General features: G+C 35.2%; 1 protein-coding gene across 2 annotated transcripts in view; it reads right to left on the bottom strand.

The window, feature by feature from the left end:
- The window catches only part of slc4a2b (solute carrier family 4 member 2b), a 44,193-nt gene that overhangs the window by 24,617 nt on the left and 1,322 nt on the right, over window positions 1–18,254 (bottom strand). Inside the window, exons 2-3 of one of the 2 annotated variants that reach the window (XM_081352107.1) lie at window positions 9,084–9,142; window positions 2,138–2,320 (exon numbers count right to left, since the gene is read on the bottom strand). In XM_081352107.1, the coding sequence (XP_081208233.1) occupies window positions 2,138–2,197 (60 nt within the window). In that variant the 5' untranslated portion in view covers window positions 2,198–2,320; window positions 9,084–9,142. Of the gene's footprint in view, window positions 1–2,137; window positions 2,321–9,083; window positions 9,242–18,254 lie in introns of those variants that run through there. The other variant, XM_081352106.1, reaches the window with a different exon arrangement.

Raw genomic sequence — 18,254 nt, forward strand, 5'->3', positions numbered from 1 at the left:
GAAGTCTTTAACTCAATAAATGACTGACCGTAAACGCGTACAGGAAGTCCATTGGTCATCTAAACATGAGGGCGTCCCACAGAGCGAGAAAAATTATCTATTTTTCAAAGCAAATCTAAAAGATGAGCAAACAGAAGCTGTACGCTCCTCCGCAACCTGTCGTCACGTGACCGCAGCAGGAAGAGGATATGGAATAACCCACTTTCGCAATACCAGGTCTCGCTCGAACTCCAATCGCTGATAGTTTAGTCTTCCCCAAAACACACCCCCACATCCACACACCCAAAACCAGCAGTCGTGTCGTTGGGTTGATCATTAACCTTGTGGGTCAACAGTTGCCTGCCATCAAGAGGCCAGCCAATGTCAGTTAACCAGTTATGCTCTGTACTTCTACTGAATTACACTAACTAGCTATGAGAAATTCGGGATTTTTATCGGGATGCACCGAAATTTCGGCCGCTGAAAATCATTTACTGTTCACTGATCCGCTACGCTCTGCTCACATGCTCTGATAATAATAGCTTTGTAGGACTATACATTATTTGGATAACTGGTCAAAAAAGTAAATCTGTTAAATCTGATTCTGTGGCATAGAACTGAATAAAGAATAATATATTGATATTTAATATAAGTATATTTTCTGTCCAATTTTAGAGTTACTTTCAATAAAATTGTTGTTATATTATTTTATTGGCTTGTATTTTTTAAATTCAGTATCATTAAAATGATTGAATTTCATTAAAACGTCTTATATTAATACAATACAATACAAAAAAAGCTATAAAAAAGGAGAGTATTTAAATGATTCATACAAGGTGATTTACCTAATTTACTGATATTTGCACCATGTCTTGCTAAATTGCGCTGGAAATGATCCGGCTGCATCGGTATCGGCAGAACTTTCCACTCCCATCAGCGCTTTTATAATTGGTTTTGAAGCTAAATGATATAAAATAAATGTCAATAAAAATGGTAATGGGAAGGATCAAGCACACCGACAACTATTTGAACTGCAGGCCCAACATAGTGAAGCAGAACTAGACTGAAGAGACTGGATTTGTGTCGGAAGGGAGCTGGCTCTTTAACAGCAAAACCCTGGGAACGCTGACTCAGCAGTGTGGGTTTGGAGAGGATGCAAATCAAGTCACACAAAGTTGCTGCGTATCACTGCAAACAGCTGCAGGAGAAAGAAAAAAAGAGTCAATTTTGCGGGTGAGAAGGTCTTTGAGTTTCCTTCGAGTTGCCTGAGTGAGTTTTATAGTATCTGTTAGTGATACTGGGCCATTAAAGACAGACCGCACAGATAATTACAACGCAGATGTTTGTTTAGGAAGTCTGCCTGGATCTTAAATGCTGCACTCTTTCAAAGAATAAAAAACATGAAAGATCTTTCTCTTGTAAAAAGTGAATGAATGAGGCCACTACAGATGGAAATCTAGGAAAAAAATATTAATAAATGTGCACAAATACCTTACAAAAGAGAACCAAGATTTTTTTGGATACTATGGTTATTCCATGAAATACCAATCAATTTCTCAATATTTATTGGCATCTTTTTATAAAGTACTAGCTTCCTTTACCCTAAAATGGCCATACTTTAGTGCAATTAAAATGCTTAGTTTACAGTTTAAATTGTTACATCTCAGCATATGTATATATCAATTGCTATAAGTATTTGTATTATTAACCTATATCATATGTAAATCTCTTATCAGCCATTTAAAAAAGCCTTTTTGATCAGTTCCTATGAGAGAATCATGTGAATGCCATGGTAATTATTCAATATGTTGCATAAAAAAAGTATATACATTATATACAGTATATATATATATATTAAATATACATACACACACACTACCAGTCAAAAGTATGCAATAAATGATTTTCTTTTTATGTTTCTTATGCTCAACACAGTAAAATCAGAAATATTTTAAACTTCTGCTATTTAAAATAGCTTTTGCTAATAGGCAAGGCAAGGCAAGTTTATTTATTTTTATTTATAGAATAAAGAACATGTAGTTCTACTTAAATGTCCTTGTAAACTTTGCCTTGCCTCATTTAACTATAGCATAATCCCGGCTTAATCTAAGCCCTGTCTGTGAAACCGGGCTTCGAACCAATGAAGCACTTGACTTACGTTGTGAACGAATGACGCCACGGCATTGGTGAGTTCATCTGAAGACACGGGGTCACTCATGGTCGACGTCAGGAGACTGGGGTGATGCAGCACAGGAGACGCTGAACAACACTTAGATCTGCAGAGGCTTTAGCCTTTCTCTTTCTCACTGAGACTCAAGCAGGAGTTTATAGGCAGCATAACCTGTGAACAGTTTGAAATGTTAAATAATTTGTTAGTTGCACATTATTATATTCATGTTACAATGGTGTGTTAAATAGTATGCTCCTCCATTTATGGCATAACATTACAGTCCCCTTCATATCCAAGGGCTGATAACAACCAGATTAAAAAGCTGCTACTGTAAGGACACGCCGATAAGAGACTCATGCTTGAAATAAATAACCATAAAATATTGGATGTGACTGCAATAGTAGATAAAGGTTTGTTCAACTATCATTTATTTAACTGAACGCCATACAGAGATTACAACAGTCGTCTCAAGAGCTTTACTTAAGAAACCCTTCAGGCTGAAGTCAAAACAAAAATGTTGCACTTTACAATAAGGTTAACTTTTGCTAACTACATTACACTGATAAAACCAAACCCTTAATCTGTTCTTTCAGAGGAGTTTCACTCAACAAGTTGAAATGGTCAGTAATACCATAATAAGAGACAATTACACAGAATAAGAATTCTCTAATAGTCAATTTAGCCTACTAATAATACAAAAATGTAATAATCAAATGTAAAAATCAGTATTGTTTTTATTGTATGAATTAAATATAAAATGATTATTACTCAAGTTACTGAAGTTATTCAGAGAAGAGCAGTGGATGATTCTCATTTTATTTTGTTGTTTAGTTAACATTGAATGACAGACAGCAGAAGGTTTATTAGGCTGCTGTCACTTTAAGACCATATACTGACAATAATTAGATACTTTCCTAATTGTTTGTTTAAGCAACTTTAGGTGCACAGAAAACTGCCCGGGAAACCGCTCCTCTTTCGCAGCTCAATACGCTTATCTCTTTTTCTTTCTTTTTTTTTGTATCGAGCACGTCCGGCAGGAGAAATTATATTATATTAAAATTATATTAACTGTATTTATAGTCAATAAACCATCTTTGAGAGCAAGGGTTGTGGTTCAGGGGCCCTACACAACTTACATACTTTGCATTAGGGGAGGACCGGCACTGGTAGTTAACATGAACAATACTGCAAAGCAGCATTTATTAATCTTAATTTCAACATTTACTAATATATTTTTGACATCTGAAGTTATCTTTAACACAGTATCTATTAACAGTTATTGCAACTAACTAATGAACAATGGTCCACTAAAATGAACAAGAAATGTATTTTGCTCTGTTAGTTTATGTTAGCTAATGTATTAACTAATGTTAAAGATCTTACTGTAAATTGTAACCAACAAAATATATTACCTTTAATACTTCCAATTAACCATTGATTTTCAATAGAAAGACATACTTTTTTTAAAAGCATTCTTTTTAATTGCTAATGTGGACACCCTTTAATTAGTCCTGTGTGGAAGTATCCTTTGCTTTGATGCAGAAGTATGTGCAAAAATACAATTCTTCAATTGAGTTGAGGTTTGACCACTAACTGGAACTTCAAGGACGTCAGCATTCGTTTTTCAAGTCTTGCCTTTGTTGATTCATTTAGGTGCTTCCTTTCACTGAAAGCAACAATTGTGTTTTAATCCACGCTCTCTGGCAAAAGGAGGTTGTGTGGCAAAACTTCTTGATATGTGGAGCAGTTTACCCTTTATCGGCCCTGATTTAGTTCCTGTTAAAAAGAAACATCCTAACAGCATGATGCTGAAGTTGTGGTCTTGCATCAAACATGTAAAAGTTCAGCGACAATCTTATCAGACCATAAGAAATCCTTCCACATGGTTTTAAAAGACGATGTATATTCCAACCAAAAAAATAATATACGTTTTTATCATAAGAAAAATGTCAAAATGTCAAATGTCAAAAGAAAGTAATCAGAGAATAAGGCAATGCAACCTCAAATAACTTGACCTTGTTTAAAAGAGACACATGACCTAGAGAAGGACCAAAACTATGGTAAAGTTAATGCAGCTGACAATAGTCACATTTGTATAAAATGTTGGGCCGTGCCCAGTTACTCAAGTTCTAAGTTCAATGCACCCTTATATATATATAAAAAAAAAAATCGTTCTTGCATATAAATATGTTCTCTGCATTATCTTATATTCTTCTTGCAACACAGTTCTAAGAAACTGGACCGCTATATCTTTAAGAGTTATCTAAATATAGAGTGCACTATATTGTAATGTTGCAATGTCTCATTAGATGCTAAATTTAGATATAGGCTGTTCCTCAGTACAGTTACATCAACTTTGTTGGAAGGTTTCTAACAAAGCTTTTCCGGACCAGTTGAATTCTCATAAACTGCATGATTCAACTGCTCTGTGAGTGGCACATTGATCAACATTTCTAAGCTTTCTAAAAAGAAATAAAAAAAATCTAACTTTGCTCAGTTATGAAACTTCCCCACGGTTTCACAGACAAGGCTTAAGCCTCAAGCTGTTTTACCTGAAAGCAACTTTCACTTACTTTTTTTTTTCTCTAAGGCATGTTCATAAAAGATACTTAAGTGCCCTAATGGAACTAAGGCCTAATCTTGGCTTAATCTAAGCCCTGCCTGTGAAACCGGGCCTTTGATATGTATATTTAGATATTTTACAGAGAAAACTGATTTAATAGGGAAAAAAAAAAAAGATTGTCCTTTGATTCATAAGAAAGGTCACTGCACTGTATAAAGAAAGTTGAAATTTAGACTTTGCTAATTGCTTAACTTATTTTGATTAGTCAGATTAATGTAATTTAAGTTGAAATGACTTAAACATCCAAGTTGATTGTACTTAAAATGTAGCAACTTTTTTTTTACAGTGTTCTTTTAGAACAAAGTGCCTATTTTCAAGTAGCTAGAGGTCAAAAATTATTATGCTAAACCAACAAATGTAAACTGGTTTATAATAATGAGAAAAAGTGTTACAATAATAGTGACAAAATATCACAAATTATGCGAGATTGCAAGTGTCTCCAAGTATCCTAATAGCAAACAACCTAATAATCATTTAAACACATTTGATATTAAAAGATGAAGTTTACACATTTGAGATCAGAAACTTTTTTTTTAATTTTGAAGAAGAAAAAAAAAAAGTTAAGAGTGAAGTATGTACATTTTTGGGCCTCTAGCAACACTATTAATGACTGTTTTCAAACTGGTTTCCTGAACACGTATTTTAACATTTTGAAAATTGCACTAAGTTTCTTTGTTCCAAAAAGGAAGTGTTTTTAAAACAGGAAGTATCTATGATTGCACAATGAAAGATGATAAGAGAATTCAGAGAATCCATTCTATGCTCTTTGGCTCACAGTTTTGATTTTGTTAATCAAAAACAACATCTAATGCTTAACCAGGTGTGCATCTGCACATAGTGTATCAGTCTCTATTAAATGGTGTGCACATACCACGTTTGCATTGATAATTACATGGATGTATATTTTCTACAACTAAAAAACTAGTTAATGACTGAGTAAAGGAATCATGTTGTTTGTTCATTCTATTTCCCTCTCAATTTCTTAACTTTGTAACCACTTCAACAATTGAGAAGCAGATACCCACAAATGTCTTATCCACTTTAACTGGTGTGCATATTTTGCTTCTAGCAACGCCAAATTATGTTATCGTCTACTAAACTTAACCATGTACCTTGAATGTGAACCCAAAACAGGATTAGCTCTTGGGTGACATGGACTAACCTGGAAAGAATAAAGAAAGTGGGGTAAATGACACTAATTTCTTGTCAGACAGGTATGCAATTCAATCCACTGGACGAGTAACTTGTAGGTTGTCTAATCTAACTTAAAGTTATCCCACTAACTTCCACTGGAATCCCTGAACGGTCCAAAACAGAGAGCTAAGGACCATGCATCATTCCCAGTTTGGAAAATCCTTTTGCTTTTGTGAAAGGCAAACAGGCTTACTGGATTATTTTCAAGTATGTCCATAAAATATAATTTCAGACAAAGCAAAGACTGCCAATAAAGATGCCATTCTGCAAATAGACTTTCAATCACAATGTGGAAACCTCACCGTAAAAATATAAAACGCTCAATGACTGAGTAGGTCAGCAAATATAGAATTTCTAGTTTACTAGTGACCAACGGCTCGTCCACATGAAAGACATGTTTGTCAGTTGAATTTAAACCTCATACAGAAAAATGTTGAAAAATTGGTTTGGATCAAGAATTATATGGTGCCGCCTTAAAGATCTGGGCTGGTAACTGAAAGGTTGCAGGTTCAAAGCTCCAAACAACTCCCTTTAATAATGTCAAAACACATCTGGGAAAAATGTTGGATAAATCAAGCCTAAAACTAATTTCCAAAATTGTAAAAATTTATTACAACAATAAAACAAACAAAACAAAATGTGAATAAGATGCACTTATAATTGAAGTCTATGGGACTGTTTTATGGATTTTTTTAAAGTTGTTTTACCAAAGTACAATTATAAATGATTAACTCAATAAGTCACAAGTTCATATTAATAGCCAATCAGATGTTTCTAATAGTGCACTGATTTGCAATTTTTATTCAAAGACGCTTTGTTGCGTTGCGTTTCGTCCTTGTTGCAAAAACAGCTAAACAGAACGCAGCCAACTGGAAAAATGCTGAAATGTTTTTAAAGGTTGAACAATTTTTTAGCGTGATGCAGCAGATTCTGGCATGGTGCAAAGTTATTTGGCCAAAGACGTTCATCTGAATATCTGAATGTCAACATCGATAACAACTAGAGCTGCACGATTCTGGATAAATTGAAAATCATGATTTTTTTGTTTCAAACAGAGATCACGACTCTCCCACGATTCTGAACAGACAAACTAAACAAAATGACAATTTACTAGGGGTTCTGACAAAATGTTAATTGCTTTAATCTATTTAAAGGGATAGTTCACTTTGAAATTAAATTTTGGTATGTTTTAGCTTACCTCAAGGGCATTCAAGATGTAGGTGTCTTTGTTTCCGCAGTAGTTTCAATTTTGATATTTTTAAGTCAAACCGTTCTTGTCTGTCAGTCATATAATACAGGTCTATGGTCACTGTCTCAAAGAGCATGCACAGAGAAGTCCAATTTAAACAATTCCCAATCGTAAGTACACATTGATGGCCTAAGACACGAAACGAGCGGTTTGTGTGAGAAAACGAACAGTATTTATATCGTTTTTACCTCTTGTACACTTTCCGGCGCTTGCACAGACTAAGCCAGAATGCACGCACACTTCACACACCAGGAAGCGCGCGCCCTCAGATCACTTGGACGTGGTTGTGTACAAGAGGTAAAAACGATATAAATACTGTTCGTTTTCTCACACAAACCGCTCGTTTCGTGTCTTAGGCCATCAATGTGTACTTACGATGGGGAATGGTTTAATTTGGACTTCTCTGTGCATGCTCTTTGAGATAGTGACCATAGACCTGCATTATATGACTGACAGACAAGAACGGTTTGACTTAAAAATATCAAAATTGAAACTACTGCGGAAACAAAGACACCTACATCTTGAATGCCCTTGAGGTAAGCTAAAACATACCAAAATTTAATTTCAAAGTGAACTATCCCTTTAAAGTGTTTAATTAATTTGAATGAAAAAAAAAAAGAGAAAAAAAGACTCTCATAAATGTATTTTTCGCTAATCCATTTTTAACAGTCACTTGTCGCCACCTACTGGTGTAACGATGAAATTGATACAATCGTTATTTGAAGTGTCAAGTTACTTTCAAAAGGTATTTTGAACGCTTCCATAGACATCAGTGTTTATATCCAAACTATAAACTATTCTCAGTACTTGAATATAATCGAAAAAACCTGAAAGCTGCTAAATATAAATAGTAATGAAAGCTGCTTCATACCTATACATGACAAACTGCTCTCTCTGGATCAACGGCAGCGCCAACACAGATATGAATGGTCCGTTGTGATTTTGTCCAAGGTTTAATAGACATGAACAAATCATTGTCATTTAGGAATGAGATCGTGTAGGTGTTTAAATTGAGATTGTGATCTTTTAACAATTAATCATGCAGCTCTAATAACAACTATTCAACTGTTGGACGACTAGTCGACTTGACCAAACACAATGATTTACAATTATTCCTCTAGCAAAAGGTTTTACACAAGCAACTTGATAATACAGATAGTGCAACTGTATCAAATATCAATTAAGTACTATCATCTACAAAACTATACTTTTGGAAAACAATCATAAAAGCTTTTTTTCATTTTTGTATAACGAAACTTAAACACACTATGGTGCTGAACACTAGAGATGCTCATTGCTGTCATGTTTAATGACTTTATCAAACTCACAAGACACGCCACACAGCCTCTGGGCTGAAAACACACAGACCATTTCTCTAGATCATTAACCAATTAGATTCAAAAGTTACTTAAGTGGAAAAATAAAAGTACACACTGTATGATGACTAGACAATATCAGCAAAACAGTGGACTTTTCACTGTTGACTTGTGATCCGTCATGATATGCTGACTTTTGAATTTCACTTCTAGATGCAAAGTTAGAAATTAATCATCTGGTACATTGAATCTAAACAGTTCGTTTAGAAAAGTTTTATTAATAAAAAAAAAAATAACAATAACTTTACGTATATGTACTCACCATTTAAAGTGATAAAAAGTAATACAATTTAAAGGGAAACTAGTATTTACCAAACCGCATCTAATTTAGATATTCTTAGAAAAAAATTATATGGAAAAACATCTAAAACAAAATTCTGTTTCATCAATTAAAATTACAGAATGACCAGCAACTTTAGTTAACTACACAAAAATAGTCAGTACTGACTTTAAAGAAGCATGATGCAAATCCATTGAAACTCAAAAACATACCTCAAAGTGCTTACTGCAGAGAAGCCGCCGCTGACATCTTAGTGTAAAGCCAACAGCCACTGTGTACAGACCGCCAGAGAGAGAGAGAGAGACACAGTCAGAGAGCTGAGTGAGAATTTATAAAGCACTGCAGCCTTGCCTTCACACACTCAAACTCTAGTCCTGATGGGTCAAACGCTTCCTCTGCTGGATTAGGTTTCCTCCCCTAAACCTCTGACAGCCTGCCATGTGACCGCTGCTCAACAGTGAGTCAACTGTGACACACACACACACACCCATATCCCCACATATACAGTACACTCTCACACCCCTCATACCCATCTGGGTTTTAAATGATTAATAAAGCAGTAAACAGTAAATCTCTCATGTAAGGAATTGTTCACCATGACAAGGACACTTGGTAGACAACACTATCTTTTCATCGCCATAGGAGGAGTAATCAGCACTGTATAATATGAGCAAAAAATAATAATTTATTTAGTATTTACCAATGGTTGATTTCACCAAAAGATTTTGTTGAAATAAAAAAAGTGCCATTACTTGATATTCATGACTAAAATTTAATAGATATGTTGAATTGAATCTTAACCTGAGTGACATATTATTGATAAGGCATTAAGGATTTATTTTTATTCTTAAGCATGATGACCAAAAAATTATTTGCAAAAAATTATTTTTAATTGTTTTATGTATGTATACATTTTGTTATGTATATATGCATTATGTTTACATTATGATGCTTATTTATTATTATTAAAAATAACATATTATAAATAATAACAAAATATAATTATATAATCATTAAAAAATAAAAATAGTAACAGTGTTATTTATGCTAATTTGTTTTGTGAATCAAAAATTTATTTACATTTTTTTTTTAAATCCCACAGACTCAAAGCCACATCTGAAAAAAAAAAAACACCCTAAAATAAATAGAGGAATAAAGTGTCCCAGGCCCTCCTATAGAGTGATTTTTACATCTTCTTCAATAAACTGTGCAACTGTAGAACTAAATATCAGTGGATTCATGGGCACATGTGTACAATACAAAACACTGAAATTGCCTAAAACCTTAAAGTCAAGCTCTGAAGTTGCCATATATGTCTGCAAGTATTTGTTTGAACCAACAGCCAAGTGTGTGTGTGAGTGTGTGTGAGTGTACCAGCATGAGTATGTGTCAGTGGGAGTCACATGGTCTTGGATCAGCCCAAAGGCCACCGAGAATTAAAACTTTAGTCTGCTTCAAAGCTTGGGTTTTCCTCAATCCCAAAAAAGCTTAAGAATAGAAGAACTTGGATTGGTAAGTGAACTTTATGGAGTGTACTTTCAAATCCAAAACCTCCAATTTTACAAGTGCGCACAAGACAAGACAAGACCATACAAAAATGAGAATTCCTCACTGATTCTGATGGATGCGACTCCCTCATGATTGGAACAGTCTGCTAACAAAGGGTTTCCAAACTGTGTCGTCATAAAAGTTAGGCTACGTCATTTAAATAGGTTTGTCATACCATAAGAATGACAAACAGAAGGGTCTCCATTCACAACACTAGCGCTGTAACTCCCACGATATAGGGTGAGGCTAGATACCGAGGAATCTGTGTTAACTAATGGTCAATAGTCCATCTGACTAATCTCTACTATAGTCAACATTTGAAGTGGATCAAACAAGTTAATCAAAGTTGTCCTAAGACAAGAACGGGTATTGTTCAAAATGTATGTCTAATGTTTTGATCCACTTCAAATGTTGACTACTGTAGTATAACCATACTAGACCTTCTACAGGGACTTTTAAATTGTACAGTATGAACATACAACTAAAAACCTGGGGATGCACCAATATTAAAATGTCTGATAGCCAATAATTATTTGCATGCTATGGCCATTAACTGATAAATGGCTTAGATTCAATTCTATACTACTTTGTTGAAATAAATTAAAATCAATCATTTGAATTTAGGCATCACAACACTATATTGCAGAGAATGACAAATGGATATTTAGATTAACATTGTTATTAAATTAGTGGTGTTTTTTTATTAGTTTATCTTTGCCATTACTCGTTACTTTTTACACTCACTTAATCTAAAAGTAAAAAGTTAATTATCTTAAAAACAATTATAAAAAAGTAATGATTTGTACAGCAGAAATCTGATAACACATGCAGAAGTGATTTATGCTTTATTTAAACTTTGACAATTAATAACTAAATGATCATTAGACTACAACAAAAATGTATATGTATATGTATATGCATAAGTTTAGACACCCATACTAAAGTTGACTAAAAAGAGGAATAAAAAATCATCTTTTGGAAACTGAACTTAATGCCTTAATTAAAAAAAATAGGAAAAATCCAACCTTTAAGGACACCAATTTTCTTTGTGAATGAATAATGTATCGTAAATAAATAAATGTTCTTCCTTAAAATACAGGGTGCATAAGTTTGGACACCCATATGTTAAATTCCCATAGAGGCAGGTAGATTTTTATTTTTAAAGGCCAGTTACTTCATGGATCCAGGATACTATTCATCCTGATAAAGTTCCCTTGGCCTTTGGAATTAAAATAGCCCCACATCATCAGATAGCCTTCACCATACCTAGAGATCGGCATGGAGTACTTTCCATAAGATCATCTCTCAATGCAAATCAAACTAGCTATTAGGCTAACTGAAATGAAACCATGCCAATCTCTAGGTATGGTGAAGGCTATGTGATGATGTGGGGCTATTTTAATTCCAAAGGCCACGAGAACTTTATCAGGATGCATAGTATCCTGGATCCATGAAGTAACTGGCCTTTAAAAATAAAAATCTGCCTGCCTCTATGGGAATTTAACATAGGGGTGTCCAGACTTATGCACCCTGTATTTTAAGGAAGAACATTTATTTATTTACGATACATTATTCATTCACAAAGAAAATTGGTGTCCTTAAAGGTTGGATTTTTCCTCATTTTTTAAATTAAGGCATTAAGTTCAATTTCCAAAAGATGATTTTTTATTCCTCTTTTTAGTCAACTTTAGTATGGGTGTCTAAACTTATGCATATCACTGTATATATGTATATGTATATAAGTTCTGGCTAATATGCCAAATAGGTGTCAAAATAATTTATTTATTTATTTTAATTAAAATAAAATCAATACATTTCAATCAGGCAGGGTATGCCTAATCTCAGACAGACCACTGAAAAACCAGCAGTGGCAATCTGATTGGATGGCTGCTACGTACTTTCCAGGACTCAGGGCACATGGGATTTCATCAGTCCACAGGGAGTCTGTTTACAAGTTCCCAGGCCGCTACAATTAGCACCTCCGAGGAATTACTAGCCACTGGATGTGTCAAAGTTTGTGGTTACTGTGAAAAATACTGATGAATGGGACAATATAAAAAGAAAGCAGGTGTTATATGATATATTCAGGGCTTTAGTATTTAAATATGCTAATTCCATTACATGCATTGGATACTTAGGCGAATCATAATAAGACACTTTACTAGCAAGCAAACATGATACATAAAAAAAAAAAAAAATTATTTCCTTTTTCTTTAATCCTCCCTTATCGGGCTTATGCTACTCTGAATGAACTTCGTATTTTGAGCACTTCTTGCGTTGTTTTTGCCTCTTCACGATGACTCGCTTAATTTAGTCCTAATTTGTAAGTTGCTTTGGACAAAAGCGTCTGCTAAATGACTAAATGTAAATGTTAATGCACACCAGCGAGTGAGGTTCAATTAGGTTGGGATGGACATCTATGATGCCAAACGGTCATTTTACGATTTCTTTAGATTTTCAAGTTTGGTCTTGACTTGCATATCTTGGCTGCACGTTACATAATTTCCTAACAACAATCTACCTTTGACACATCAATCTTTAGTCAACACATTTAAAGCTCTGGAAGTAACAACAAGCCCACGATTCAGCAAGAAAAAGTGAGTAAAAACCTGCTGAAAACAGCACATCCTTCATGGTTTTCCTGTCACATTAACTTTTCGTTGTCAGCAACTGCTCTGGTCATGATAAACAGGGAAGTAAGTTCAAGCAAATGCAGGAGAGTGTCAAAACATTGGGAAAGGAAGAGAATCTATTGCCTAACCAGGCAGCGGCACGCATAATGCAAAAGATTGCAGCGGCAAAACATGATCACATCGCCTCTCGAATCTCGATTGCACGAAGACGACAGCATCCAAAACTCCACATTACGGAAGATATTACTGCATTTCTCAATGCTGGTTTTTAAACAATATATTAAAGCAAAGTGAGTTCCCTCCTACAGTCCAGTGCCAGTCACGGTTCGCAGTGCTCCGTAAACAGATTTCACAGTGACCTGGTACTTGGCTAGACTTGTCTTTGGCACAACAGTGTAAAGTTCTACATTGGGAATGTTTGAGAAACATCTCCATAGCCACAAACCGACAAACCACTAACACTGGGAAAGTGGATTAAAATGTAACAAACAAAGAGATTATGGAGAATGCATGAATTCAACTGGGTTTCGCTACTTGAGATAGCCTAGAAATAGATTCACGCTCAATGAGCTATAGCAAAAACAACGACTTGAAGCCACTGTTTTGGCATAAACACTATGTAAACTTGCAACAGATTTTACAATGCGTGGCGGATCGTGACCCAGCCATAATCAAAACCTCACAAACATCTGGGTTAGATGTTCTGTGAATAGTTACGTTTGCTAAGCTATTTCCCGAGGGTTCAGTTTTCAATTACATGGAACATGAGATTTAAATTTTATAATTCCTCAAAATTAGCCTTATAATTAGTTTAAAGGCCCACTGAAGTGGAAACACACAGCCTTATTCAATGTGTTGACGTAATTTCCACTGAAACAGGAAGATGGGGCGGGACATATCGAACAGCTCCTCCCCTTTTTAAAAATAGCCAATAGCGTTTTGTTTCTATCACAGCTCAGCCAGAGCCGTTGAGCTCAGTAAAGCTAAAGTTTCATCCTAATGTCCTTGTGTCGCTTTCAAATATAGCATTCTGTGCAGAATTCAAACAGGTTTGTATGTTTTCTGGTCTGCGCCGACTCACGCATCTGATCCTCTCTATGCATTTGCCCAATTTGTCATGACACCGGCAGCATCCCCCTGCATTTTCTTCTGGTGTTTGGGAAAGAAAATTAGTGCGGACACCCCCTTTAAACGAGTGTCGTTCTCACTTAACTTAATGCTGCTAGAAAGGGATAGAGATTGCAGAAAATTGTTGAAACTTGTGTGTGCGCGTGTAAAAATGTTAAGAGGCACATGGATTTACGCCGGTATTTCAGTTCTACTCAGCCAAAAAAGACAGATCAGGATGAAGAAGGGACAGCCAAAGAAAAGCAGACCGCCACAAAGCGAAAGGAGTTAGTAAAATCTGACTATGAGGTTTCATGGACAAAGGAATTTCTGTGGCTAGAACATGACGAGGTAAACGACACAATGTTCTGCTGGGTGTGTCGTCAATTCCCCACAATTTCTCACTCGATGAGTGCTTTAGTCACTGGAACAGAAATTGTAATTTGTTCATACAAGTTCATAGAAATTTCAGTTAGAACCAAATGCATATTGTATTGATGATTGTAATTTGATTATTTTATATACGATCGTTGATATTTGAGTTTTGAAATTATTTGATGTTTCGACTCCTATACGATTTTCTACTTAATAAAAAAAAATTAATAATTGGGTTAGTTAAATTTATTTCGGGCTACCAAACTCTGAAGAGTGCCTGAAGGGCTATCAGGAATTTGGATATTTTGTGAGCCCTGCAAGTGACAAAAACACAACAGAGAGGTAGCGAAGTCTGAAGTGTCTGAAGCGATGTCTTTATGAACAAATCATTTTTCATGAATCCGACTGATCTGGTTCAACTTACTCAACCCAGTTGAAGAGGCTAACACCTTACCTGAAGAAAAGATTATTAATAAAAATGACTTTTTTTTTAAGCCTGTTCATCACAAAAAGCTATATTTTCATGATGCTTTCATGTCATTTTTTTATCTAGTAGGCGTCAGTGCCAGTTCATTGTAATTTAATAAAAAACAGCATGGAAATCAGTCAACACATGTTCTTCTTTTCTGTTTCATGGAAGAAAAAAAACATGAGGGTGAGTAAAGGATGACAAAGTTTACATTTTTAGGTGAGCGATTCCTTTAGCACCTTTTTCCTTCACCTTCAATTCCTTTTTTTGTTCCGGACCAAACAAACCAAGCGAACCGAACTACAAGTGTGAACACACCCTAAATCTAAACCAAAGCCACTTGAAGGAAAGCAAGCAATGTGAGCCAAAAAAAGCGTAACGCCTGCTAATGCTGCAGTACGCAGGGAAAGAGACAAGAGGCCGTTTTTTTAATGGATGTCAATGGAGGAGAGGCTTCACTACGCCGAATAAACTGTTTTTGTGAGGAAATAGTTTATTCAATGGCTTGACAGCACATCAGCTAATTTTGTAAAACATGTTTGCTCTTAAACATTCGTTTTGGATCGATCAATTTTAAAAAATTCTGTTTTATAAGAGAAGTCACGAACAATTGCGTGACAGGTATGATTCAGTTTACAGTATCATTTCTATGGCATCTGCAAACAGTGATTGACTGTCACACAACTCAACAAGATTAAATGACCATTAGTTATCAATGCACATGTGATCCAAGTTAGCCGTTACGCTTTTTCCAATGAGCCACGGATCCTCGTATCTCCCAACAAGAGTAAGACCATCTTTGTCTGAGATGTCGACCCAGGACGAGCTATAGGACTGTGAAACTTTGGGGGTGTTGATTGACGGGACGCGTTCTACTCCATCTGTGTGTTTTGATTATCATTCTGAATCCGATCCACACACAGTCTTTGTTGCTTTTTTTTTTATGAAACTTGCCTACATTCAAGCATTGAAAAAAAAAAGGAAAATTTTGGAAATTAATTTTTTTTTAAAGCAGAGGCTCTGTTCTTTCTTTTGATTTATCGTATGTTCACAAAATATTCTGGGGGCCATGAAAATTTTGTGAAAATGATCAAAAATGCTGGTGCTGGCAACTTTTTTTAAAAACAATGCACTGTAAAAAATGATTGCTGTGGTTATTTATCACAACTTAAAATTCAACATTAGAATTAGGGATGGGCGATATATCGCATCACATGTTATGCGCGTCTCATCAGTAAAGCCGGTTCCTTGATTAGTGGTAAATCGCCATCACCTGCTTTCAGATGGAGCGGCATTGACTACAAAGAGCCGTAGTTAACTGACAAGCTGAGCCATATCGCATTAATTATAGCTGGCGATACGTCCGCGATATTAATGCGATATGGCTCAGCTTGTCAGTTAACTACGGCTCTTTGTAGTCAATGCCGCTCCATCTGAAAGCAGGTGATGGCGATTTACTACTAATCAAGGGAACCGGCTTTACTGACGAGATGCGCATAACAATATTGTGCGATATATCGCCCATCCCTAATTAGAATAAGAAATAATGCGCTGTTTCAACTTTAAAAAATATGTGTTCATGCTTGACTTAAAATATTAAGTTCAGTTAACTTTAGTTTGATATTTAAGTTCTCAACAAATTTTAAGTTGTTATAACTAATTGCCGTCAGTTAATCGATTATTACTTTCGGTAACACTTTAGTTTAGGGTCCAATTCTCACTATTAAGTAGTTGCTTATTAGCATGCATATTATTAGGATATTGGCTGTTTATTAAAGCCCATATTAATGCCTTATTCTGTATAACCATATTCTACATCACTTAATCCTACCCAATACCTAAACTTAACAACTACCTTATTTTATTGAAGTACAATAAGAGTTTATAGAAGCAAAAGTCTTAGTAAATAGTTAGTTAAAAGTGATAATTGGACCCTAAACTAAAGTGTGACCTTACTTTCAGGCCTACATGATTTTACAGCTTCATAAAACAGATGGAAGTGCTGCGCTACAAAAAAAAAACGTGTTTACGAATGATTCCTGACGTGCAAGACAGAAACTACAGGAGCACAGGTGAAATTCAAACAGCGGTGCGCTAAGATCATTTAATTATCACTTCAAGACTAAACAGCCCTGGGACAACTGTTTAAAGGGTAAAGGAGTTTTCTCTGCACACCGTCAGCAGGGGTTTCACAGACTCAGGTTACCAACACACAAAAGCTCCGTCTGAGTTTCTCACACTCTTTATGTTTAACTTGGAGCAGACAATCACATCTTTGTAATATGACAGCAGTGAACTAACCCAACAAAGCAAGTTCTGACCAGAGGAACACTGTCATTCATACCTTCAGTCACACCAAAATCAACAATCACAATGAAATATCGAACCAGCTCACGACAATGCGAGTACAATAACACATATCCTGGGAAACACAGTACTGTAAAAACCATATAGCAGCCCCTGGTCAAGTGTTAAGTCACGCTACCTGAGGAGGACCAATTCGCAAAAGAGCCATGTAAGATTTGGTATACGTGAGAACAACGGTCTTAAAAATATTTTTCAGGTGATTAGCGTCACCAGCTGGGCACACAATTACAAAAACACAATGCAGAACTTTTGAAAATAACCTTGACCCTGTAGAAGAATAGCAGCCTACGATGTGTGTTTTTTTTTTTTTACGTAATCCAGAAGGGCTAAAGAAACCAGTTTCCAGCTGATCTGCTCTGGAATGCTAGCAGGAATAAAGCTCATTTCATTTTATCATTACTAGTATTTTTTTACATATTAAGAGTCTAGAGTTTGTAAAACCAACCAGCATTTCAGATGAAAAACAGATTTAATAAAGAAAGAATTGCATCTTCCTCTAATAATGTTGACCTGTTTAAAGAAAAGAAAATGAATAAATAAACAAATTAGAGGTTCAAAATTCACAGATGACATTCCATCCTTATTGCACTGAGGATTTTGAAATATTGTTCATGCTCTGGTAAGCACAGATAAAGAAAGTAGTAAAAAGATGGGGCTTGGCAGTATGATGATAAATATAGTTACCACAACAATATAAAATGTCTATCGTTGGAGAATTAAGTGATATCGTGAATTAAAATTTCTCATATTGAGAAATAAGAATTTGGTCATGTCGCCCATCCCTAGAAATATATTTCTTTTTTTCGCTCTACGCTGCTGTAATTAATCTGCACCAATTTTACTGGCCTCAGGCATTATGGCTTAATCACACTGCAAAAACAAAG

This window comes from Scardinius erythrophthalmus, assembly GCF_964197995.2.
Source record: "Scardinius erythrophthalmus genome assembly, chromosome: 22".
NCBI lineage: Eukaryota > Metazoa > Chordata > Actinopteri > Cypriniformes > Leuciscidae > Scardinius > Scardinius erythrophthalmus.